The sequence below is a fragment of the Hippoglossus hippoglossus genome, chromosome 4 (assembly GCF_009819705.1).
Source record: "Hippoglossus hippoglossus isolate fHipHip1 chromosome 4, fHipHip1.pri, whole genome shotgun sequence".
NCBI lineage: Eukaryota > Metazoa > Chordata > Actinopteri > Pleuronectiformes > Pleuronectidae > Hippoglossus > Hippoglossus hippoglossus.
The window spans coordinates 19,288,210-19,314,512 of NC_047154.1; the positions used below are offsets into that span (position 1 = coordinate 19,288,210).

Below are 26,303 nucleotides of genomic sequence, written 5' to 3' on the forward strand. Positions count from 1 at the left end.
TATTTTTTGTTGTTGTATATATTTTACATTTATGTTGATATGATGATATATAATTATATAAACTCGAAAAAAAATGTAAAAGGATAAAGGACATGGGTGAAAACGTGATTTTCTTGGCGGAGGGGATAAGAAAAAGTGTGTTATAAGACAATATGGGGGGTTTACTGGTGTGTTGGGAAAGTTCAGGGGCAGGAAGTGACAGGAACCAGGTAAGTAATGAAGCTCTTTGCAAACAGGAACTGCAGTAACATGAGGTTTTAGTATGACAACACAATAAAAAGGAAACAGTGAATGCATGACATTCGCCGACACAGAGCCGTTCCGTATTTACCCACACTGAGCTTTTCCTGGTTTGTACAGAGGCGTCAGCCTGGCTCCTGAATCATTACAGGACATGGAGCACTTTATGCACCACTGAGCATCGCTGAGGGCAAATATGGTGAGTATTATCTAAATAAGATCTCCATCACCACACCTTTCACACTTCTCCTTCTGTGCTGGCTGTTCATGAATAACTACTGAGGACCACTAACAGATTTTAATGTTTCAATATCAGTTTCCTTCTACCTTTTCACTAAATACACATTGAATGAGCGTTAAAACTTTTTACCAAATTTACAAAACTTTAAAGCCATGATTATTTGAAACAGCAAATTATTTGAAACAGCAAATCCTGACTCTGTGGGGAAAGTTAATCCTCTCAGTTACAGTTTGTGTCATAATAGTTACATCAGTAAAAACAGGGAAGTAGGATTTAGAATTGAAGAAATGTTATTGTTGCTGCGGATGAAAAGAAGCTTTATCACCCAAGTTAATGATTCACAGTGTGGACTCAACACCGCTTCACTTGTGCTCGCTCTTTAAAACTGTTTTATATACAAAAAGCTCAGTGTTAAATGATGTTCAATCTTTAAACCGTAAATGATTCTGCTCCTCGTTCAGGTCTCGTTACTCTTAACTCTTTAAACAGAATTACTGTATTTTTAAGTCAACAACATCGATGTGTGTTTTCTGCAGTAAAGACTGTCTGGTAAAGAAATGTGATAAAAGAACAGGATTATGTAAATGTATTGACCTTTACTACAGGTATGTGCAATTCAAAATGTTTGACAGCTTATGTCAATAGTTAGTTACTTATTATTAATTTTGTCTTAATAGAGATCAACAGAAACACAATATACTAGAAAAGGCTTTCACCCTCAAAAAACGTTTTAAATCACTTTTATTTTTTTAGTTATTCATCTAAGTCATATTTTATGTGACAGTCTTGATTTTGTTTTCTGTTGTTAATAGTTTTTCTGGCAGTTGTGTGGTTTTCACTGCTGCACCTGCACAGCTACGATTTAAAAAAACCCACCTGAGTTAATGTGTCTCAACAAAGGGGAAACACGCCACACACACACAAACACACATTTATATTTGCACAGCTATCTTTATTCGGACTTTGCGTTGACTTAACCAGGACTCCAGAAACCACATTTTTTAGGACAGGGCTTTGGTCCCCATGAGGTCAACATGTCCTGACTGGGTGAGTATTCATGCTGCTAAAGGTCCTGAATAGGTAATAAAAATGTGAATACACACACATGCACATGCTTGTGCACACTGTGTTTCCTCTGCAGATAATGAAAGTAGAACCCCTACGCACAAAACTTTTTGTCTCCTTTGATTCCTCGTGATGCGACAGAGTGAGCGAGCAGAGCTTGCAGCTGACTGTTGCAGGAGAGCGTCTCTATGGTAACCGCTGCAGGATGCTGGCTGAGGTGCAGAGATGTGTGGTTGTGAGCACTTCCTGCACCTCTTCACACTCCTCGGTCGGGCTTTGTGAAGCTCACAGCTCTTCAGACAAAATAAGGAGATGATTCCTTTGTTATCATAGAGATTTTCTTCTTGTCAAGAAAGTAACAGAGATATTTGTTCATCCTGTTTGACTTCTCTCTCAAAATCCTCTTTCCACTACACTTCTGTGGTTTCTGGTCACATTTAACAATTACATGATGATGTTTAATGCCTCACCTGCTGAATTTACACTAAACCAAGGAGATTGTTTCTGTTGCTTCTGCTCTGAGAACTTATTTCAAAGATGTCTTCAGTTTCAAAGTGAAACTGTCAACATTCAAACTCTAAATCACCTCACAGAGACGCCTGGAAACGAGAGTTTCAGTCCAGACCTACTCATGTCAGCACTGGGTTTTTCCTAAGTTTAGGTTTACTGATGATTCTCAAAACAATCTAAAAACTTTCAGACCTTGTCAAGAATATAGATTAATTATGTCCTGTATTTATTTGCATCTTTGTCCCTGGTGTGTATAAACCTCATCAAGTCCAAGAGTAAAATATTAGAAAAGGTCATGGAAGACACAGAAGTGAGGACCATTCTAGTTTATTTTTTTATTATTTTAGTTTTTACCTTCATCCATCTAAATATATTATAAAAACATTCAAGACACAAAGATAATACAGTAATAATAATAATAAAAGACAGTAAAGGATCTTAAAATAATAAATAATTTTCATTAACATTATAATAAAAGAAAGAACATGGTTGAATTAATTAAAGGTCCAGTGTGTAAGATTTAGGTGAAATTGATGTATTGGCAGAAACTGAATATAAAATAATCCCAGGGATTTTTTCACTAGTGTGTTTTATCTAAACTGTACTAATTGTTGTTTTCTTTACCCTAGAATGAACCCTTTATATTTAAATACTTTATATTTACATTGGTATAGGGTCCTCTCTATAGAGGCCGCCATGTTTTTTACAATAGTCCAAACTGGACAAACTAAAAACCTTTTGAGTTTGAAACCTACCACAGGTTCTCTTTCATGTTTGGAAGGAGAGGGTGAGGTGACGGGGTTTCAGCTGCAACATTGCAACTTCACCACTAGAGGTCACTATATTATACACACTGAACCTTTAAATGCACGACCATAAAAACATTTTGAGCAATTTTTTAATTTATTGACAGAGGATGAATTTATAATATGAAGTGGGGGGGTTGTTCCAAATCTGTTGCTTGATTCCAGAAAGTTGCTTCACCAAATTGAATCCCCCTGGTTATCAGTGGTGTCTGATACAAACTAATGCAACATGAGAAATGTCATATATAGCAACTATAGCATTGTCAATTTCAGCTGTGTGTCACTGATGTCATGCATAGTTAGACATGAGTTTGTGAAAGGGGGTGGACAAAGGATCAGAAACATTTCCCAGTATAATAATGTTGTTCAGTTTCTCACCACTGAAAACTACAACCTCAAAAAAACTAAAAACAAACATACAGTTAAAACAATACCTCTCTGACAGTGTCAATGGAAACTGAAAAGTATTCGGATTAATGGCAGGGCTGTAGTATCAGGTTGCATTATATATATCTGCTGGTTTCACTTATCAGCAGTGTGGGGCAGTTCAATGTAAAAAAAAAAACTGACAGGAAATGACTTCTAATCACACAGAAATAAGATAAAAAGCTCAACTGAACACCAACAGAAAGCAGATGAGTTCATGATGCATAGAATACATCAATGCCGCTAAATTTTAAACCAGCACTCCTTCTTGTAAACATGCTCAGGTGTGTTTGTCTGGTTTGCATGTTATCAGCCCTGAGAGCCCTGAACGACACAAATACAGAAGATGCAACGAAACCAGACTTGTAGAAAACAATCTGAACGTGTGATTTATGTAACAACACACTGGATGTATGTTAGAGTTTTCAGGAAGTAATATTTGAATCAGCTGAGTCTTCTTCCACCCGGTAAAAAATACCTGCAGAGGTTTTAAAAATACTATGATTACGGTTTACAGTGTGTAGGTGTACACAGATAAAATGACATTATTAAGTGGGTATTGATATAGAGAATTTGTGCCATAAACAATTTATTCAATGTTTGCATATGTTTCCACAGGTTTATTTGCTTATAAATTCTGTTCAAATGACACTGATGTGGAATTACTACTTTCTGCCTTCAGCTCCTTTTTTTGCATTTTGAAAGGTTTGGTGTGCAGCAGGTAGGCGGAGGGGATTTATCTCTGTGAGGATCAAAACAACCAGGAAATTGTGTTATTGCGTTTTCTCTCGATAAAGACAGTGCAGGCTTTTTGAACAACCAGTGTGTGTTCATGAGAGTGGGGGGGGGGGGTAAACGTCTCGTTGTGTGCTGTGCTGCTAACTTCCTGTGTCAGAGACAGAGCAGCTGCAGTTGTGAGTTTATGTGATCCTGTGTTGTTCGCAGGAGGAGAGCGTTGATGTCAAGGCTCTGAGGGTACGGTTCACCAACAAGGCCAGCACCTTGGACACCAGCAGCCGAGACAGCGGCTCCCCAAAGTCTCCACGGCCTGGGTTTGGGAGAGCGACCCTCCCGGTGACGGAGCACAATCTCGCCCATCACAGACCGTCTCCTGTCTTTCCTCCTCCTTTGACTGGCCCGGGCCCGGTGAGGTTCCCCAGGCCAGAGCCGTTGGCCTCCTCCATCCCTTCCACACCTCCCTCCTTCCCTCGGCCGCCTTTCAGTTCTGGGGTCAGAGCGCCCGTCCCGTCATCAGACACGGGGAAGGTGAAGCAGAAGGGGGAGATGCTCCAGAACATGATGCTGAGGCACCAGAGGCCTCCAGGCGCCAAACCAGCCCAGATTCCAGCTCTGGTTCCAGCTCTGGTTCCACCTGCGGTCCCTGCACCAGCTTCCACCGCCGCCCCCCTACCGTTCAGACAGCGGCCCAGACAGAAGAGCGCCGGGGAGGTGACCCCGCTGAGGAGGCCCCTGCCCGCTGAAGGGCCACTGCCCTTGAAGCCAAAGCGGCCTCCGAGTGTCAACCTGGAGCCTTTTATGAGGTTCAACCGAGGACCTGCCCTTCCCGCTCTGAGGAAAATTGAAAGTGAGTCTTTGTTTTTTATTGTTTGCTCACAGAATCTTGATTGTGCTTTACCTGAGTATTGAAGACAAACTAGAAATTCACTTGAATAGAACAGAGCAATTTTATTATTTCACATCAAAATACAAAGGTCAAATTTACTTCTCCATGTAAAATGCTATTGTTAAGTTAAGTAATTAAAATTTATAAAATTTAAAATGAACTACTGACAGAATATCAGATACAAGAGTCTTCCACCGAAGATTACAATTTAATTTTATAAAATTAATCTTGTAAAATGTATTTCATATGTTCTTTAAACACATCAGAACACTGACTAACTGCAGTGTGCTTCACCTGTTACTGTAAATGTGATAATTAACAACAGTCAAACTCAATAAAAACACAGAAGTCTATCTACAGTGGTAACATAGGTTTCTGGCTTGTTGTTGACAGTTTTTCATGTAGATGTCACATCTGTCATGGTTGTTTATCTGTGTTATTGTGATAAACGTCTTCACGTAAGTACAGACGTTCTCTCTGGTTCTCGTCTGCAGGTTCGCCAGTTTCAGCAGCCACAAAAATGTCTTTACCAGGAGTGATCAGTCCTCTGACACTGCCGCCCCGCTCCAGCAAACCAGGCAGACTGCCGTGCCAGGTCCCCTCTTTGTGAGTATTTACCATCATTTAACTTCCATCATATCTTTAAATATACAACCAGTGATAAGAAAACAACTGAAAATGCCACAATACAATTATATTCTCATTTCCTTCAGGAATTATCGTGAGTTATACATTTTTTAGAGTTTGAAAAAATAGTTAAACACCAGTGAGAGAAAACTTTGAGTGATTATGAAAATTTAACGAGCACACATTTATTGCAGAGACATTGATGAGGACCAGGACACCTATGATGACATTGCAAGTTTTGAGAGGAACGGTAAAATACATACATTTTTTAGCGCTTTTCAACATCTGACAAATTTTAAATTCTAATTTATTTTTAATTATCAAGGGTTTTGTGAGAGACTGTGCCACTTTTTTATAAGACTTGTCTTTTATATTGTTTATTTTGTGACTTTGCAGAGTCCTGGAGTGACAACAGTTCACACTGTGTGGACGGGGTGGGTATAAAAAACCAGAAACTGAAATGAAAGAATTAGTTAGAATGAAGTATAAATTATTATTTGTAATGCTTAAGTATTCATTAATATTGATGGCACAATTGCCCTTTAACGGAATAATCCCAGTGTATTCACATTTTTTTGTATTCAAATAAATGTTTCCCTTGCAGGATATTGAAGATATATATGAGTTTATTGATGGGTAAGTTAACACGTACTGCCTCTACCACTTACTATTCATTTGTTTGAGTCTGCATCTGATAGATCAAAAAGTAGAAAGTGTCTATAACTGCTAATAGATATGAAGGAGGATGCCGCTTCAGTTATTTCTGTTACTGCTGCTGTTATTTTTGCATCTGCTGCTAATGCTGCTGCAGAGGCTGCTGTTCAACAACCACAGTGATGAGATTAATAGTTTCCTCAATCATAGTTTTATTTGCATGTGGTAGGTGTTCATTTACATTTACACATTTTACAGACACTTTTATAGAAATGAGGGCCATTCAAAGTCACATGTGTCTCTTCTTGAAGTATTGCTCAAGAATAAATGCCTCAGTATCTGCTCCTTTCGTTTTAAAGCCAGTGGAGTATGTATTTCCTTTGCTCATAACTTGTTTCTGTTCCTCGCACATTTCCTGTCAGAGAACAATCATGTGACAAAACACAGCTACAGACAGAATGTGGGCGAATTGGGAAAAACTGAAAAGAAAATCTGTTCTGAAAATATTAAAGCTGTTAAGTTTGAAATTCTCGATGTAGAATGAATGGATTCTTCTCAGTTAATTATTATTCATCTCTAACAATAACAGCTGTGATATTAGAACTTTTACCATGGATGAAAATAAATGATGATATCTGTTTTTATTGATTATTGTGTGATGAAAAATATTTTTTTATTAAGTAATGGCATTGTAATAGGGAACAATGAGAAATCATAAATGCTGTGAAGCCTTATTTTGTTGTTGGTCATTAGTAAATGTTATCATCGTCAATAGGTGACGGTGTCATTTTTCATTTGGATTTGGATTTTTGTTCATAACAGGGACCAGTTGGAGGAGAAACAGGTAAATCCTGTGAAGATGAACAAGAAACAAGCTCAAAAGCAACGGGAACGAGAGAAGAAAGAATGGATAGAGCGTCAGAGAAAAGAGAACGAGCTGAAGAAGAACTTTCAGGTAAGAAACCAACAACATCCATCCACCGTTAAACATCCTGAGGTTGAGCTCTAAAGACAGAAAGTAAGAATATTGTAGTCACTGGAAAAGAAATCATCTAATCTTGCTTCTTTCAGTTATCAAGGTTAGTTCGAGCAGACATGCTGCTCAGCTTCAAGCTTCATGAATGTTATGATCGTTAATCAGTAAAACAAATCATGCAGAAATAACATTTATCAAATCAATACTTCTATTTTAAACTAGAGTTGCTTCTTTTAAATTCAAATTCATGAATTCCTACGTTACCTGAAACATTGAGGTTCTACGAGTCTGCACATTCCATCCCCTTTTTTTAATCTGTCCATCTATAGTTGCAAGAGGAGATTGAGGTTCTTCATACAGCCAAAGTTCGTCATGATTGGCAGGGAGGAGGGAAACTGGACCTTAGCGTACAACAAGGCGAGAGTGTGGAGATCCTACGAGTGAGAAATAATCCAGGAGGCAAATGGTTGGCTCGTTCTCTGAGTGGAAACTGTGAGTTTGACTTTGAATTTCTAATTCAGCCATGAACTGCAGAGATCTGTTGCTTTCTGTAAACATAGTTTTCAAATTAAATATCGAAGGAAACAAAAATACCTGGTTTTAAATACTGTAAAACACTTTTTACACTTTGTTCAGGTATAAAAGTTGGCATACGAGCAAAGGATGAATTGAAGGTTGACACATTTTATTCGTAGCAACTAATTATTGTGCTCTTCGGTGTCAAATCATATAGATTTTGAGGCTGAAGAGGTTTTGGCGGGTTTTGTTTCCTCAAACTACTGTGGTCCTGGCTTGGCTCCTACTTGACTTCAAACTGTATAATAAAAATATGACATATTATGTTACGCAGATGATACACAACTCTATCTTTGAAAACAAAAAGTCCTTCGACTCTCTTTCGACCTCTCAGGCTCAGGCATGTGCTTTTCCACCTTTAGTGTTAATTAAATGTTTCTAGTCAGTAATGCATTGTAACAAAGTTAGCGATTACAGACAGTACATAGGTTGAAAACATCAACGAGTGCGATAAAGCAAAGCATCGTAGGATCTGAAGTGAAGCTGTGTAAAGTTTTTTCAAAGTCACGTGTGGTTACGTTGGTTTCTTTTGTAATATGAAATTAGAGTTGATAATGTTAATGTACGTTTGATATAAATTATGACAGTGATGAAATTGTCAACTCAAACTAAGGTCTCTCTTGCTAATGCTTTAGATTTCTGCTATATATACTGTATATAGTATATAGGCTGCTGTATACAATAATTTATTTAAATCTAACTAGTGTTTAGGATTTATCGCAGATTAAATAACAGCCCTAAACATATAACATTGTTCCAGTCTGTATATTTTAAATTCTTTATGCATTTATTTTACATTTTGATTCATACTTTACAAGTATAGTAATTGTGAGCCGAGTCATCTAAAGCAGAAAATTGTTTTACGTTGTTTTACACAGAGACACCCAGTGAAAACCTGATCATTATTTGTTCCATGAGATGAATCTGTGTCGGCTCACACACCGAAATGAGATAATTAGCGTCTTGTGTGATTGTGTATCCTTGCAGACGGATATATCAGCAACACGTGTGTGGACATTGACTATGAAGCAGTGAAGCGCAAAGTGCTCCAGTCCCAAAAAAATGTTGTATCAGCATTACCTCCACCTCCTCCTGACCCCCCACAGATGTTAAATATGGACAATAACAGGTACAGTCGATTATGCTCATACCGCTCTATGTAAACTTTTTCTTGTTATATTGAGAGGACACCTTCTTAACTCACTACAGCTACCATATTAACTTATTAACTTGTGAAGTTCGGCAGTAATGAAGTTCAGTAATTTGAAATTCTGTTACTCCACCTGCCAACACGCCACTTAGTTTAGTTGCATTGCTTTTTCTCTTTCACCTGAATCTGTTCCAGCTAACACGAACTTTGTGTTTCCTTAAATCTGCAGCATGAGTCAAGATGAAGGTAAATAACAAACCATGCATGAACATCACTGGCAAATTTGGATTAATATGTATTATATATATATTTGGTTTCATTATTTTTTTTTAAAGAAAAATAATCAACAATCAATATCAGTTCCCAGTCACAAGCTTAATCTATAGTTGAATTCATGTGTTATTATTTGATTCTTTCAACAATGCTGACAATTATGATCTATATAGGTTCAGAAGTATCAGTTAACATGTATATTTTATCCACAGATGACTATGATGACGTTCAACCATTAAATGAGGATTTCCCCCTACCACCACCTGAGATAAGGTATCTGGCATCACATCTGATTTACTGAAAGAAAACAGGAAGTCACTGGTTGTAAAGCTTTGTAAAAAAAAAAATCAGATAACTGATCAAAACAAACTGTGAAATCACTTTCGTTTTCAGCATAGATCCCAAAGCTGAGAAGGAGCTAAGAAAAAGATTCAAGGTAAATATTTTTCACACTTTCATACCAGTTTTAGTGGTAGATAAAGCAAAGTGTCACCAGCATAGCAGTGAAAGGAAATGTATTTCTTTATTATTTGTCAACAAGGAAAGAACATTGCCCAGGACTGATCCCTGAGGAACCCCATGTACAGCCCAAAACTATGATATGATGCATAAAAACTCTGAATCTTCCACCGGGAGAACTGCAACAACTTTAAAAATGGCACTTTACATGTTGTTTTACAGTTTGAAGGGCCATTCAGTATCCTGCACATAATGATGGTGGATCCTAACAGCATCATAAAGAGGCCAAAAGGGAAGGATCTCCATGTGTCTCAGGGAGAAGTCCTGGAAATCATCGAGCTCACCAACAGCAAGAAAGCTCTGTGTCGCAACGGGTTGGGAAAATGTACGTGAACACATGGGGGTGTTAAAGTCAGGGCGTCACCAAAGTCTATCCAACAGCATCGCGCTGTAATCATGTACTGGTTTGTTTTTTACCATTTGGATTCATACAAGAGGCACAGATTTAAGTTAGTTTTAAGCTTCCAAAAATTACTTTTAGCCTTTAATTGTTGTTAGATTGTATTACAATACATAATAGAAATATAATAAACCACTAAAAATATCAATAAACAAAAAAATCTCTTTTGTCTCGCCCCTCACAGATGGTTACGTGTCCAGATCTCTTCTTCTTCCAATGTAAGTACCTAAATATTTGTTGGTTCATTTGTGACTCTACCATCAAAACTAAATTTCTCCCTCTTTATAGTGTAAATAAATAATGAATTTGCCCTTTAAATATGTGTTATTGTCCCAGTATCAGCTCCTCTTTGACTTGAATCTATTGATGGGGGGGGGGGGGGGGGGGAAACTGTGAATCTCCATTTTTATGAATGGTTTTTATTCTTTCCGTAAATTATTACTTCCAGTTACATGTCTCTCTGTGGATTTTACTAATATTTAATATTCAATCAATGAAAAGTATGTTTAATTACTTTTAAATTATTACCAAACAATCTACTTTTTCAGTTCCTGATAAGTAAAAGTTTTGAACATACAAGGTTTTGGCCGAACGAATGAAAATGATTGATAAGAAGATTTATAAAAACAATTGATAGATGGAAAGTATAGTATATTATATAAATATAGTATATTTAAAATATAAATATAAACATTATGCACAGACAGAGTATTTTGAATTACATTAAATGAAGTTAAGCTATTGCTACATCTGTCACTATTGTAACTACAGCCCAGCTACATACTCCATGTACTGTATGCACCCAAATCTAAGCTTATCTTTCAGTTTAATCTGTTCTTATGATAACTGCAGTCAGTGTAATATCAGCCTTCCTTTGCAGGGAAGGAGACATATATGACGATGTTCACTATCCATGTGGTGAGTTATCTTTTGATCCTTATGTTCTATAATAAACAAACTGTGCTAATGTCATTTAGAATTGTGATGCCCAGCGTTATACGTTTATTTCTTTATTTATCTTTATTTCTCATTTAATTTTTGTCTCTCTTTTCAGATATCTATGACAACGACTCTCCGAATACTGATTATTGAAACATTTAAAAACACACACACACACACACACACACACACACACACACACACACACACACACACACACTGAAGAAAAAAATAAAAATAAAATAAAGATTTAAACTTTATAAAACCATATCTTCAACAAACTAGAAACCAAAAGCTGAAAATGAAGTGAAGAAAGAGGTCAGTCAGGATAAAATGCTACAGGTTTTCCTGATCTCAAGCAAATTAACTGGGCTGTAACACAGACTTCATAAAAACATACTAATCAATAAAAGGCTGATGCACATGGATAAATACACACAAACCCTTTGCCGAGACTTGTCATCATTGTATTGTTTGTTAAACTGCTTGTATAGAAAATTAATACACTATAACTGTGACTTTGTGTATTGCTTGACCTCTGAGATAAATCTTAAAATAAATAAAATGTCTTTGTTAAAAGTTGCCTTTTTGAACCCTTTTTGTTGATATAAAATGAAAAACTGCTCAAAGAAGTTGTGTTAAGTGAAGTCAAATGTCGACTATGGACATGTGTTGAAGATGATGGAGTCATAGAAATGAGGAACAAACACAAACATTGGAAGGAAGAAATTCAGGAAGTGGTGAGTCTGAATTACCAAAACAACAACTCTGAATCTGAACGGAAATTGTCGAGAGATTTTTTTTAAGTTTAACAATGAATCTGGAAAAATATGGAAGATAGCTTTTCTTCTTCTGCTCTCACTGTGCAGAAAAAAAATTACACAATATTTACAGGCACTTTATAGTTACGTGAAAATAAAGAACAGCCATCCTCTTTCATTTCAGACAGAGTTCAGACACTGTGAAACTTTCAATCCATGTCAGGCTCATTAATCACTGCACCGGTAATACATGAGATTTAACACCTCAATTGTGTCCCCATCAATGCCCCAGGTTATCCTTTCACACCTTCCCACGGGACACATTAGCCTAGATTACCAGACAAATTACACAGTTGGAAAGCTCTTGAGTCTCCTGATGTTATCTGGCCAAAGCATTTCAGGATCTCCACCTCGGTGCAACAGCTGCTGGCACAGAGCTGCTACACCCACGCTGCATAGAAGAGGACGGGTGTATTGTGATCAGTCTCATTTGTCTGTCTGTTTATGTCTGTTCACAGTGATAGCTCAGGCTTTTTATCCAATTAGTATTAAACTTGGCAAGATGGTTGTGGGTACAGTCAGGATTTATTATTGTGCTAAATCTGTCAAAGCTTAAGATCATAGCATTGGATCAAAGCTGTGGCCGAATGCAAACAATAAAAGAGCACGAAATAAATATATTATGTTCATCATTATGGTCTTGTTTTAATAAAATAAAGTTACCAATCCGACACATAGATTGAACCTACATCTGCCATATTGGACATTCTGTTTAAAAATCTTAACAGTTTATTCGGGGATGTGCTACACTGCAAGAGCAGATAGGGTTATCACATTTTCAAGGTCTTTTTATTAGAGTTAAATATGTTAAAATTCATGAACCTTTAACATTGGAAATTAATAGCAATATAGTATATTTTAATGTATTCTGTGTATAAAAAGGGAAATGGAACTTGGCACTGAAATTGATCCAAACATCTGCTGTGGTACATTATGCTATTTGTGGATGAAATATGTCAGAGAAATGATTTATATAATACAGAGAATTCTTTTAGACACTGACACATGCAGATGTGTGATAAAGATATGGGATTGCAAAGAAAATGAATGGCATGTTTAGTCTTCTTGTTTGTCCTTGTTTTCCAAACTCTATAAATTAGTACATGTATAATAATAATAATAATAATTGTTGTTATTGTTGTTATTAAATTGGGGCCTAGATCCTAAGCTGTAAGTGTTGAGTGAGCCAGGTCTGAAAATAAATACAGGACTCATATGTGATATAGTATGATTATAGAAAATATTTTATTAATCATATTTTATCATATAAGTAAATATGTATTTCATTTTCGATTAACTGGACAAAAGTGTTGAATATCTGATATAGATGTGTTGTAGTGTTGTATATAAACCACATAGTTTAAAGGCCTATCACACCACAAATAATATAACGACAAAACCTGCAAAGAAAACACTGGAGCAATTAACAATTAATTATAGATACAACCTATACTTCTTTTATTGTATTAACTGAAACGCATACATCCGCAGAAATGACATTGCTCAAACTGAGGAGGGCAGCAGAACACCATCATTGTGCAGTCACTCGGTGATCCTCTACTTGGGTCTGATTCGGGAGCTTCCTGTTTCAAAGTCCAGCGCAGAATCGAAACCACAATCAAACGTGTAGTTTGTGTGCAGATGTTGTTTGTGTGCAGATGTTGATCAGCAGCCTCACTCCTCAGAGTCCCTTGGTACAGACATGCAGCAGAGTGTGGAGGCGCTGGTCCGCCTGCTGGAGTCCTACAGGGGCAGAGACAGAGTTGTAAGTACCAGTGGAGTCATGGCTGCAAACACAATCACCTGCTGTCATCTATAGTGTGAGCTTCATTAGGGTTATACATAACTTTGAGTTATATCATACCGTCAGTGTGAGTGTAGGTTCAGCAGGGGATCAGTGTTTACTGTAGGTGAAAGGTCGAGTCAACATTTCCTCTAATTCTAATGTTCATAATCATAACAAAGCCATTACTTACTAAATACTTACAGATACTTGCATTTATACCCATTTGATTCTATGCCTAAACCTTTATTTATACCCATATAAAGCTTATAGAGAGGGAATCTCATTTGATTGGTACTGAAATATGAATATATATATTTGTTCTTGTAATACTCATAGACTGTATGTAAAGCTATTCATTAATAATATTCTTTCACAAATGTTGAAATATAACCTTGATGCTGATTACGTTGAAAACACATAAATGGTCAAATATAATATGTTTAGAGCTAAAATGATAAATCATTAATCACATATCCTCCATATCGTCTTAAATCCTAATAAACGCTTTCTGGCTTATTATTTTCTATTATTAAAAAAATTCAAGAAAATGGTCAAAAAGGGCTTTTCAAATTTCCGAGAGCCCAAGATGTTGTCTTCAAATTCAACGATTCCTTAAAACCAAAAATATTCTGTTTACTGTACAAAAAAAGTGTATTAAAAATTCCATCTGAGTAATACCATGAGCTCGATGACAAAACGAACACCAATATGTGATTACATTTCTGTCAAACACTTAATAAATGAAAGGCTCCTCCTCTCTCAGAAACACTCCTGTCTCCTAAACATGCTGTAAGCTCCTGCTGGTGTTTTCTCTCTGCTGTCTTTTCAGATCAGGACGGTCTGTTATGGCTCCCAGCTCGTTGGAGGAGTTCTCTCCCGTAAGGCTGAGACCGACGTCTCGTTCCAGCGACTCGGGAAAAGTCTGCTTCTGTTCTCTGCTCAGCTGAGTCAGTGCAGGACGGTGCTGAGGCTGTTCGATGATCTCTCCATGCTGGCTTACTCCCACAGCTATGGGTTCGGAGCTGAAGTGAGTCCCCTGCAGTGCATGAAATACTTTTTGAAGATGAATCCAGCTGGTTCCTGAAATTTCTGACTCTCCCCTCTTAACATCTTGCCTTGTTTCATTTGAATAACTGCTCAAGGCCCAAAGAGGTAAAAAATATACAACATAAATATACAGTTTTTCTATGTGTTGTGGTTTTACCCTTTGAGATCCAGCATCAACCTATTTTGCGTGTGTCTCTTAAAGGAGGAGGACTCAGGTGTGCGTTGGATTTCTGTGCTGAACAATGTGGCCGATCAGCTCTATTACCCCTGTGAACACATCGCATGGGCCGGCAACGCTGAGCTGGTGAAAGTGAACTCTGACAAATGGTGGCTGTTCAGCACGGTGCTGTGGGGAACCTCGCTGCTGCTGGGAATACTCAGGTGAGTGTTTAAAAAACTATTTATAGGTCTTAATGTTTTTAGTGTATGTTTTATATACTGGTACATATTTCTAAGTTTTATTGGAGAATAACCGGCACAAATCAAAAACTACAGCAGAGGTTTCTTTGACTTAATCCCACGAACACTACAAGCAGCTTTTATGCCTTAAAGTGAATCACTTTGTCACATTGGTTATTCACATTGTTTCTGGATTTTATTGCTCAAATATGAATCATAAAAAAGTTTTAGTCTGAGTTTGAATCTTTTGTTTTTCAGGTCTGCTCGACTTCTGCTGCTGCTGAAGAAGAAGCTGAACAGATGTGGGAGGGATGCAGCTGACAACAGGTGCAGTTTATTACAAATATTCATTTTGCAGTTAAAATAATGTAGGCCTCTTATCTCTGAGACTTTATACAACAATAAATCTGTTTGTCTTTATCCCTGTAGTCAAGCTGAGCTCCACAAACGGATGCGAAGGGAGGTTCTCTCCATCCTCAGCAAAATGGCTGACCTCAGTAATGCCATTCACTGGATGCCGCCTGGCTTCCTCTGGGCTGGTCGATTCCCCAACTGGTTCGTGGGGCTGATGGGCACCATCTCCTCTCTGATTGGTTTGATCCATACGAGCGCTGGCGACTGACCAGACATTGAGAGAGGCTGAGATCAGCACTGAGTGAACATCAGAGTGACTGAAAGGAGGTGGAGGAGATCCTTAACGTATGAAATCCAAATCATTTGGAGTTATAACTTCAGAGTCTTGAAGCCAAACTGAAATCCACCTAAAAACATAAATAATTCCTCTGGATTGTTTTGGACTTTGTGACAGTTAGAGGAACAATGTTATTAATCAATCAATTAATTTTGCTCTTATTTCCAAGCTAACCACTGCAGCATTGCAATCACACAAATTGGAAATTTATTTAGAACATCTTTCTTCACATGCAGAATAAAGTATTAAATTGTATTTTATTATAGTGTACAACTTGTCCGAGATGAGGATTTAGATGTCTTAATGACTCTGTGGTTAATCGGATGCAGCTTTTGAGGGAAATAATTATTGTATTTATCACATATTGCCTCCTATTGTCCTCCAACACTGCTTTAAGGTAGCGTCGTTTTCTAAATACAACCACTTTGGCTGGAACTCCTTTGCCTGAGGAGCAGAGGACTCACTGAAGTATGTTTAACTTTGGATTTAAACGCAGATGAGACGCAACGTGACACTGAACCTCCACCTCCTCAGTCAATCAACTTAGAAGGTCACTGTTGAAGAAGGGGATATTATGGCTGTTTTCAGATTTTGAGAGAAATATAATGATGTGATAAAGGCTGATAAGTTGTTGCCTCAAACACTCCATATATCTGTATATGGACTCGTTATGACTTATTATGAATGTGATGACTGGGCTGTTAAGATCTTTCAGATGGAAATAATGTTGCTGTGACTGTGTATTTCTTTGTAAAAACAGAGTCCGGGTTTTTGTTTAAACTGTGTGATTTCTTCAAACTACACCACAGCAATACAACTCATTGTCCAGAGGTTTTTAAATTGTATTATTGTATGATATTAGCAGCAGAAATATCTGATTTCCAATCGAGGAATCAAAATGTGAGACTTTGGAATCAGGGTTCGTATGCCTTATACAACAACGATGATCTATTGTGTGGAAGATAAGTGTAACTGAATAAAATGTAAAATAATTGTAGATCATGTTTAAAATAATGAACATTTTTGATTAAACTTGTATTTTCTACTAGATTCTTTTTTTATTATACTGCAATGCCTGATGGAGCATTAATATCCTGGATGGTTTTGCCTGAGTACAGCAACAAAATATTCTTCTGTGCTGTTCTATGACACAAGCATATTCACCGATTAAGGAAATATGGTATAATTTGAGATTTTGGAAGATTTGCTCTGGCAGCAATGGATGTTACCATGGAAACGGACTGTGACTGTGTCTCTGATCAGATGAGACAGAAGCTGTTTGAAATCTAAAATTCTCATAGAGCTTGAGATGATGACGTGTTTGTGAAGTCACGTTTTGATTGATCGAGTGACGTGGTACTGTTGCCTTCAAGTGTTCACGGACACATTAACATCGAAGCATTGAACCACTTAAGGTTTGAGAGACAAGTCAGATGAAAGATAATTTTTATCATTCTGAATTATAAACAAAGCAGCGTTCATGATAAACGCAACGTGTTGTGGGGAAAGTGCTGTAAAATCCTGTGTAGGCGGTGGGCACGGAGAGGCGGACTGGAGCACGTGAACGCAGCACAGTTCCATTCCAGAACCAGTGGGTTTAACAACAACATCTTCTTCATCTTCATCTTCCTCTTCTTCCTCTTCTTCGGGGAAACTGAGCTTCACACGGACCCTGACCCAGCTTCTCTGGGGACGATGTGAGTTCAGCACATTCACCGGCGCTGCTGCTGTCGTTAGCATGACGACGAGAACACAGCCGGAGTTTGGGAAAAGGCTCGAAACTCAAACCGCGTCGACTCCTCTGTCGTGGCGGCGTCAGGAGTCCGCGTCTGGGCACAAAGGAACCGAGGCAGCCCCGCAGCACCAGGTCAGAGCTGCTCCCCTCAACGCGAAACGGGTTTTTTTTATTTGTCTTCCCGTGTTTGGAACGGGTTCCTCGTTAGCATGCCGCTGTGCTAATTGGCTAACTAGCCTCCAGCTCCTTGGACTAGCTTCCCTCGGTTAGCCACGTCCTGTGCCAGTCCCCATTAACTGTCCGTTTACATGTCTTCTGCAATGCTGCAATTGTCTGTGCAAAAATTCAATGTTTCATCACTTTATTAATATTCACCAGTGTCAAGTTTATTATATTTACTTGGTGCAATAATCCCACCACTGAGAAATGACCTGCATGTTATCATTTTATAGCTTAGTTTGTCTTTAGGTCTATAAGTATATCTTTTTTTCTATGTCTATTTTTGGTGTGTTAAGTGTACTTATTCGTGCACTTCTTGTTGTTTGGTCTGAATGACAATCAAGTTCACTTTGACTCTGACTACATGTCTAATAAAGTTTTTATCTGCTATCTAATGGTCTAATGTTACATCCTTTAACTTTAAAAGGTACAAGCAATGTGTACATCCGTAAAAAAAACATCTCTAATATTATTTGTTATGGGATTTTTCCTGTTGTAAACAAATGAATTCGTGTTAACGGGTATTTGTAAACATGTCACAAAACTGAGAATTATTTGTAAATACTCTTAAATATTGCATTTCCTTAAGAAAACCTGCATTGGTTTGTAAAAAGTTTGATTTGCTTCTTCTTCAACACGTGTGATTAGAATGACCTTACCTCCATTTCTATATCTTTTAATAAGCTAACTTTCTTCAAGTATTATCTTAACTTTCTTTTATTGTTAATTATAATCTTTAATTCATACTAAACTCCTATATTTGGTCAATTACCAGCAAAGTACTTTGAATTTCATTTGAAAGCTGCAATGTAAACCAATATTGGTTGATTATTCCCGAGGCACTTGATTCATATTTTGCATGTAATTGCAATATATGTATTAAGCATTTCTTTCATAGGTGAAAGGCACGTGAATCCTTTCATGGTGACACACATTGTACATGATGTCCATGTACTTTGAGCTTTAGGTTGCTGCTTCTATCTTGATTGTCATTGTGCAACGAGAATATAGAGGGTAAATGATTGTAGTTCAGTGCTGGGTTTAGATAGAGGTATTTATATTGGGGGATTTGTAAGTGTGGCAGCAATTATTGATTTTTGATTAACCTCATGAACCAAATTCCTCATAAGTTTGCTGCATTGTGGTTTCACTAAGATGTAAGTGTGTAATGCTGATTTCTCCCTCTGACAGACTTACTTACAGAATGGACACAGACGTCTGCCCTGCTGATCAGTCCAACTCCACATCCTCAGACACCCAGTGGTCTGACTCTGTCCCTGTTGATGAAGCCTCCGGGGTTGAGGTCATTAGACGGACTGTGGCAGCTCTGCCAGGCTCAGAGGTGGAGGATCTGGACTCCTTCAACATGATTGAGCCTCCTCCATTAGACTGGAGGTCTGACTCCTCCAGTGAGGCGGGCTCCGCGGACGACCTGGATGACCCAAGCTTCCCTCCTTCTGTTGACAGCTTAGACAAGGCCAGTCCAGAGGAGCCAGTATTAGTACCTTCGGACATTAGTGACACAGTGACTCAGATTGACATAAACCAGCAGGAACTGGTGCAAAACAATTCAGAACCAGAGCAGAATACTGAGGTGGAAGCGGAAGAAGAGGATGTAGCAGTTGATGAGGAAGAAGAGGTGAGGCAGGAAGACTTAGAGGGTGTTGGGGAGGAGGAGGACGAGAAGGAGGTAACATTCAGGGACATGGAAACATCAGCTGACGAAGACCACAGCCGCATCCACTCCCTGCTCAGCCAGCTCCAACTGATGGGTGAAGAGCCTCATCCCGATCATCGAACACCATCTCACCATCACTGCTCCAGCACGTCTGAGCAAGAAGCCTGTGCTTCATCCCTAATAACAGATAACAGCACTGAAACCACTGGGTTGCTGTTCTCTGAAAGCCACCAGAGAGACGTGCTAGGGCTGCTGCAGTGCACAGAGATCGGTGCTAGACCACGTCCCACCTCTTTGCCCCACATAGGAGAGGTGGATGCAGTGGTGTCAGTTTCCTACAGTCAGGATGATGCACAGAGGTTCTGGGGGCATTATGGGAATGGGCAACATCAGCGGCACAGAGAGGACTCCCTCTCCTCTCTGCCCGACGAAGAGTATCCTGAACCAGTGTGGATGAAGCTGGGTGAGGAGCCTCCGGATGAAGAAGCGGCTGCAGAGAGTGAAAAGGTAGGTCAAGTTGAAAATAGTATAATAAGGTAAAAGGACTGTTAACTTCAAAATGAGACACGATATCACAATAAGGATCTTTTAAATTTCATTTGATCAGCTAATGCATTGCTATAAATCCTTCATTTTCCTCTTTGCTGTCACAGCGGAGTGCTGACGATCGTCCTGCATACAAAGATGGTAAATCACGTCACTATACTTCTTTCATTGACACAATAAAGAATAGAAGCAACGTCATTTTATAACCAATGCTGTTTTGTATCTTAGTGCCTGGTCCTTGTGATCCTGACGACCTGTTGGATGGGGTGATATTTGGGTCCAAGTATCTGGGCTCCACTCAGATCAAATCAGAGAAGAACCCATCTACCAACGCTCGTATGACTCAGGCTCAGGAGGCTGTGGACCGAATAAAGGTGAAGTCCTGATGACAAAAACATCGGCTTATCATGGATGCTGCTTTGAAATGGAAGCACGACACAACAGAAGTGAACATTGAGCACAGCAGTTTCTGTGCTATATTGCTTTAGGGTTTCTGTGAGGTAATGTTTCAGTAAAGCTTTTTCTCACTAATATTCCATGTATGTATACATTTAAGATCTTTCTATTACCATAAGACCAACTTGCTGGGGTGTCCTCATATACTCATATCTACTATAACAGAAACCAAACAGTTGTTCTGAAATTGAGCTGATGCTCCGCACTCTTTTGACTGGACTGTTTCTTTCAGGCCCCAGAGGGTGAGTCTCAGCCAATGACGGAAGTGGATCTGTTCATCTCCACGCAGCGAATCAAAGTGCTCACTGCTGACACACAGGTACGGCACTGTACATTGTCTCAATGTTATTACCCTGTAGTTTTTTAGTTATCTTCCTTTTTGTCTAGTTTGCTTTTTTTTAAAGCACTATTATCCAATTGCTCTCAATTAAAATGTTTAGATTGTAGCATTATAAAGTATTATTATTATTATTATTATTAGTTATAATTAGTTGTGTCAAGGCCTTTTCTACCGTTTATAGTGGTAGCATTCCTGGACTTTAAAGCCAACAAAATCTGATGATGGATCAGTGGAATCTCATTTGATGACAGGTCGTAAAGTGGATTAAATTATGAGGTTTGATCATATTAGAATCCTAATTTTCAGGTTTTAAGGAAAATTAATCAGCCTAAAAGAAATTGAAGGTTTTTGGACCACTTTTTGACAGCTTAGACGTCTGTAACTGCTGGTATACTGTATGTCCAGTGTTCTTACTCACTCTCTTATCATGAAACATGATTAGATTCAGAGTTTGATTTCCTTTTCTAAAACATACATTACTTCACTTAAGTTTTCTAAGGCAGCAGTACGCTTCTTCATTTTCACCTCCACACTGAGCTCTCACAGCAGGAATCCTTAATATAGAACTGGATGGGGATTTAATATGAGCGCACTGCAGTAATGTTGCAGTAATAGTAGAGTCTATTTTTTCCTCTACTGTGTGGTTGAATTGTCAGGGGAGTAAAAGTGGGTCATTTACTGTCAGCTCCCCCCTTAGCATGGGTGTGCCTCACTGCAACACATTGAGTTTCAGTTATTGAGTTTCAGTTATTGATTACAAATGATATTCTTACAATTTATATCACAGTTGCATTTAAAGGAAAATAATACTTATTCTTTTTTATTATTATTATGTATGCAAGAAGAAAACCTTTTGGCAATTCATTAATTCAAACTGTTGCTTTAAAGGACACTGCAACTTGTTAAATAACGACAGCTTGTTGCTTCTGTTTAGTTTCTCCTGTTGCCTTGAGGAGTTTTAGACATTTGTACAGTACCAGGCAATGATTGCCTGACTGACAAAAATTTAAAATAAAGGTGGGGTCATGTTCTTTGTCATGAATTTTGTATTTCAAGTTACCACAGGTGGAGTTGAAAACCAGACCTTCCTGTCATTTCTTTTTCTAACTGTATTAACCCCATCATTACCTCTTTCTGTCAGGAAGCGATGATGGATCACGCTCTGCAGATGATCTCCTACATTGCCGACATTGGTAAAATCGTGGTCCTCATGGCACGAAGGAAACGTAAAGGACAGGATAGTGACCCTCCCTCCAACTCCTCCTCTCCGTCATCCTCCTCGGGTTCTCAGAAGAAGTGCTTGATGATCTGTCATGTCTTCTCCTCTGAGGATGTGAGTCAGTCGTTTAAAAAGTGTTATAGCAGGACGACATTTCTTTTCTAAACTTTTATTTGACTTATTGCATCAAAAAGTTTCAACCCCTGGACTCCCAACATCTGCTGTGGTGGTTAGACGATAAAAATAAGTGTTCCCTGATCTGTTTCTATGATCTTCAAAGTGGCCACAACTTAATCTCTTCAGCACAAGCCTGGCGCATTTAGGCAAACATTAAGCAAACAACTGACTTTATTAAAGTTTATCTTGCTCCATGCAATTTTGTATATATCAGATCAAATGTGTTGTTTCCTGCTCGACAACAGTTTCAGCTTCAGCTTGGCCTGCTTTCCTTCCTCCAGACAGCCAGCAAGATCTCATGAATGTAAAAAAGGTCTGGCTGTCGTCCCAGTTTCCCACAGTTGGCAAGACTCAACGGGAGGAGTTTCTTTTAGAAATTTAATTAGCTATGGGCCACTAAAGGCCATGAAGCTCCTGCCTCTTCAGCTAGGTTTTCCCAGCTTAACTTATTTCATATGAAACCTTTTATTCAGAAATACATTTCACAGTCGGTGAGGCTAAATACATTAGCAAATATAAAAAATAACTGTTGAAACAGTATAAAGAAGGTATCACCTTTTATGGAAAAGATGGGAACATTTTTTAGGGTGTGACATTTGTTCTCTTTAGTGTTTTGCAAATGATCTCATTCGTTTTAATTTGTCAATATGAAAATAGGAGGTGAAATATTTATTAAACCTGCCGTCCAGATCCAAAAGTCTTCTCACAGATGTTAATGCAACGACAGTTTTGAAACCTCTTTTCTCTCCTCTCGTGTTTCTCCATCCAGGCTCAGACGATAGCTCAGGCTATTGGTCAGGCGTTCGGAGTGGCCTATCAGCAGTTCCTGCATACCAACGGCCTCAAAGCCAGCGACCTGAGGCCCGGCGAGTACAGTGACTACCTGGAGAGTCAGGAGCTCTACAACGGAGACCTGGCCCACTTCTCTGACTCTCAGAACCTCCGAGATGTAAGCAGCTTTATATCGGTTTCACATCATCAAAATACAGAAGTCCTGTGTTGTAGTGGTATCAGTTTCTCATTCGTACACACCACATGTGTCATTAATAGCTAAAGGTGACCATTAAAACAAAGTATTGAAAGTATACTTTTAAGAAGATCCCTGTGAGATGCAGTTTTCCTTCCTCAAGTGTGTTATATGTTTTTTTTTTGTGAACGACTAAATAGATTGAAGATAATTGTAAGGGAGTCATTGCTTAACTAGATTTCTGTGTGTGGTTCAGGTGGCCATCACCAAGGCTGCTGGAGAGCTCCTGGGCGTAGCAGTGGTGGAGTCAGGCTGGGGCTCAATCCTGCCCACTGTGGTGGTGGCCAACTTACTTCACGGAGGTGCAGCTGAGCGCTCCGGCGAGCTCAGCATCGGTGACCGCATCATGTCCGTCAACGGCACCAGCATGGTGGGTCTGCCTATCACCACCTGCCAGAACATCATCCGGGTAAGACGGGAAGATTCTGCACAGACTTATCATTGAAATGACAACAACACTATTAACAATTATAATAAAAGTTGTGGTGGTTTGAGTTCATGCTGGAATGGCTGAATTTCTCAATAGCACTTCAGATACACTGCCTCGAGTGTTCATTTAAATATACTTGCTCAGGTAGTATCCTAAAGGCACACAAGATGGCACTGTGTTTCCATGCAGTGCGAGAATGTCTCAGTAATGATTTGATTTGGGCTTTTAACAGTGGGTCAAAGAAAACAAGACAGTTTGTCCCTGCAAAGTGATGAGAAGCGTTTTTCAAACAAAACAACAAAAACCATAAAATATCATGTATTACTCATGGAAAAGAACATCAACAACTGTGCTAAAATGCTAAAGGGGCTGTGTTGCACTAACAGAGTAAATCCAAGTGGATGTTTCCATAGACAACTACCAACAATGAGGCTAAAAGTCACATAACACAAACAACATAATGAAAAGTAATGTTGTCCCCTTGGAACAATTACCTTTTAACCTCTTGCTCTTATTGTTCCTGACATTTTCTTCCATCTCAGGACCTGAAAAGCCAAAAGTACCTGAAGCTCAGCATCGTCCACTGCCCTCCGGTCACCAGCGCGATTATCAAGAGACCAGATCCCAAGTTTCAGCTCGGCTTCAGTGTGGAGGACGGCATTGTATGTCAATATTCATATTTTTACTGTGTCAATATCAAGTCGGGTGTGGAAGCCCACACAGCTAATTGTTGTATTTTGTTTTGTTTTAGGAAATCATGTGATTGGAGAATAATTAAATTAAACAACCTCCCTGAGCATTGTTCCTCAAGACTCTGATCATGACACTAAACCCAATTTAAATCCCAGATAACTGAAAAAACACATTTATTAATCTGTTTTGATGATAAACCGCTGTGCAGTCGGTTAGTATTGCCTTGGTAAATAAAAGGGAAATTGACCACCTCTGTTTTTTAAGGTTATCTAAAGAATGTAATCAAATATTAACCAGACGCACCAAGGAAGCCTTCACCAACTCCGCTAAGTATTTTGTTTTAAGTTGTGTTAAAGTTGACCTTGGGAACAATGACTTGATAAAATAATCATGATCATCTGTTCTTTTAACCCAGCTTTCAAACATGTTTAAATAAAATCTTGAATTTAAAATGTCTCTATTTTCTCGTTGCAGATCTGCAGTCTGATGCGCGGCGGTATAGCAGAGAGAGGAGGCATTCGTGTCGGGCACCGCATCATTGAAATAAATGGACAAAGTGTTGTCGCCACGCAGCACGAAAAGATCATCCAGATCCTGACCAATGCAGTTGGAGAGGTGATTTAAATGCTGGAATTTATTTGGAGGATTTGAAAGGTGATCATTACATATTCTCAAAGTTTGAATCATGTTTTTTTTCCCTCTCTGGGCAGATTCACTTGAAGACGATGCCTGCCTCAACATATCGGCTCTTAACGGGACAGGAGCAGCCAGTGTTTATTTGAGCCTTTCTGCAAGGGGCGAAAATACTTCACAGTATTCAACCTACATGAACCTTTGCCAAACTCAGAAAATATTATGCAATTGATCGCACAGCATATCATGAGCTGTTGTCACACTACTGAACACAACAAATTAGTCTAGCTATATATTTTAAATTTAAAGTCAATTAGACTTTTTGTAAGAACTTATTTTAAAGTGCGAATAGATGTTAGCTCTCATTTTTTTATTTATCAGATATTTAACAATGCAGGAAATAGCTGAGATGCAAAGATATTTTTTGAATTCACTAATTTACATGGTGGTGAACAGTGTTGAGTGATCACGAGTCTTCCAGCCTGGTGGGCCTGAGGCAAACATGCTTGATGTGGGGAATCTGAATTGAATCATCACAGAGGGTCAGTGTATTTCATTGTAATGTGCTTCCAGTGTCATGTATCAAGTGTCTGCAACAAGCTTCAGAGGAAGGTGCTGGGGGCGACGCTCTGTTTTTATTCATACAATGCTTTTTTCTGACTGTGCCTGACAGTTAGCAGACACCCTGCACAACTGAAGGTAACTGCCTTATGTGACAGAGAGATTCATATATTTTTAAGACATTGCTGTTTTGGGGATGTTCATTAAAACGATCTGTAAGATGTCTTCCTGATTTTATTTATTGAGAAGCCAGTGCTTGATGAGTAAGTTTCAGTTACTACATATTAAATGAAACATTTTGAAAATGGAAAAATTTAGTACAAGGTGCAGCTGAGTCATGATCATATTTTAAATAGGACCATCCTGTCACCATACTGTATTTAAATGAAACTATTAAACTGCAAATGATTATTATTGATACTATTTTAATAAGTGATAGGTATAATATGTCGTAATGTGCTGTTTATAATAAGAATATCTCCTCTCACCCCAACCGGTCCAGGCAGATGGCCGCCCACACTGAGTCTGCTAGAGGTTTTTCTTCAAGTTGATGAGGGAGTTGTTTTTTTGTCTCTCTTCACAATCACCAAAGTGCTGCTCATTGTGGGAACTGTTGGGTTTCTCTATACATTTTAACCTTAATATGTCATATGTTGCTTAAAATGGATCTGAATTGAATAACTTTGATTTTTAATGCATTCATTTATTTGCCTTTGGGTTTTCTGAAGCACTTTGTACCCTTGTTTAGATAAGTGTTATTCCAAAAAAAGTTATTGTTATTATGATTAAAAATGTATTTTATAACCACGTAAACATTGC

At 38.4% G+C, this 26,303-nt stretch overlaps 3 protein-coding genes across 6 annotated transcripts; all 3 read left to right on the forward strand.

Moving 5' to 3' along the window:
* Positions 1 to 146: 146 nt before the first annotated feature.
* Positions 147 to 11,610, forward strand: si:ch73-40i7.2 (FYN-binding protein 1). 3 transcript variants are annotated; one of them, XM_034583476.1, is made up of 17 exons: positions 147 to 209; positions 361 to 439; positions 4,234 to 4,873; positions 5,407 to 5,518; positions 5,734 to 5,789; positions 5,936 to 5,973; positions 6,144 to 6,175; positions 7,016 to 7,148; positions 7,499 to 7,661; positions 8,733 to 8,874; positions 9,125 to 9,141; positions 9,381 to 9,441; positions 9,562 to 9,604; positions 9,850 to 10,012; positions 10,272 to 10,305; positions 10,968 to 11,005; positions 11,142 to 11,610. In XM_034583476.1, exons 2-17 carry the CDS (start codon positions 437 to 439, stop codon positions 11,177 to 11,179), a joined length of 1,713 nt encoding a protein of 570 aa, XP_034439367.1. In that variant the 5' UTR covers positions 147 to 209; positions 361 to 436; the 3' UTR covers positions 11,180 to 11,610. The 3 variants fall into 3 exon arrangements, with proteins under 3 accessions (XP_034439367.1, XP_034439368.1, XP_034439369.1); XM_034583477.1 differs by lacking the exon at positions 147 to 209 and having other exon boundaries at positions 265 to 439; positions 11,142 to 11,216; positions 11,247 to 11,610; XM_034583478.1 differs by lacking the exon at positions 147 to 209 and having other exon boundaries at positions 265 to 439; positions 11,142 to 11,190; positions 11,221 to 11,610.
* A 1,667-nt stretch (positions 11,611 to 13,277) lies between these two features.
* pex11g (peroxisomal biogenesis factor 11 gamma) lies at positions 13,278 to 16,802 on the forward strand. Its single transcript, XM_034583483.1, has 5 exons — positions 13,278 to 13,612; positions 14,463 to 14,660; positions 14,883 to 15,061; positions 15,338 to 15,406; positions 15,509 to 16,802. The coding sequence occupies exons 1-5, from the start codon at positions 13,550 to 13,552 to the stop codon at positions 15,699 to 15,701; spliced, it is 702 nt and encodes a 233-aa protein (XP_034439374.1). The 5' UTR covers positions 13,278 to 13,549; the 3' UTR covers positions 15,702 to 16,802.
* A 516-nt stretch (positions 16,803 to 17,318) lies between these two features.
* On the forward strand, positions 17,319 to 26,297 carry si:ch73-40i7.5 (amyloid-beta A4 precursor protein-binding family A member 3). Of its 2 annotated transcripts, none has more exons than XM_034583474.1 (11): positions 17,319 to 17,637; positions 18,916 to 19,909; positions 20,056 to 20,089; positions 20,177 to 20,322; positions 20,637 to 20,723; positions 21,886 to 22,077; positions 22,910 to 23,089; positions 23,364 to 23,576; positions 24,140 to 24,259; positions 24,765 to 24,905; positions 25,001 to 26,297. In XM_034583474.1, the coding sequence occupies exons 2-11, from the start codon at positions 18,929 to 18,931 to the stop codon at positions 25,070 to 25,072; spliced, it is 2,166 nt and encodes a 721-aa protein (XP_034439365.1). In that variant the 5' UTR covers positions 17,319 to 17,637; positions 18,916 to 18,928; the 3' UTR covers positions 25,073 to 26,297. The 2 variants fall into 2 exon arrangements, with proteins under 2 accessions (XP_034439365.1, XP_034439366.1); XM_034583475.1 differs by having other exon boundaries at positions 17,370 to 17,637; positions 20,059 to 20,089.
* Positions 26,298 to 26,303: the final 6 nt, after the last annotated feature.

Coding starts and splice junctions, on each gene's coding strand:
- si:ch73-40i7.2 (XM_034583476.1), top strand. Junction 4,874..5,406: donor CGCTCTGAGGAAAATTGAAA/GTGAGTCTTTGT, acceptor TCTCGTCTGCAG/GTTCGCCAGTTTCAGCAGCC. Junction 5,790..5,935: donor TGCAAGTTTTGAGAGGAACG/GTAAAATACATA, acceptor GTGACTTTGCAG/AGTCCTGGAGTGACAACAGT.
- pex11g (XM_034583483.1), top strand. CDS start 13,550: ATGCAGCAGAGTGTGGAGGCGCTGGTCCGCCTGCTGGAGTCCTACAGG. Junction 13,613..14,462: donor ACAGGGGCAGAGACAGAGTT/GTAAGTACCAGT, acceptor CTGTCTTTTCAG/ATCAGGACGGTCTGTTATGG. Junction 15,062..15,337: donor CTGCTGCTGGGAATACTCAG/GTGAGTGTTTAA, acceptor TTTGTTTTTCAG/GTCTGCTCGACTTCTGCTGC.
- si:ch73-40i7.5 (XM_034583474.1), top strand. CDS start 18,929: ATGGACACAGACGTCTGCCCTGCTGATCAGTCCAACTCCACATCCTCA. Junction 20,090..20,176: donor TCGTCCTGCATACAAAGATG/GTAAATCACGTC, acceptor TTTGTATCTTAG/TGCCTGGTCCTTGTGATCCT. Junction 23,090..23,363: donor ACTCTCAGAACCTCCGAGAT/GTAAGCAGCTTT, acceptor TGTGTGGTTCAG/GTGGCCATCACCAAGGCTGC.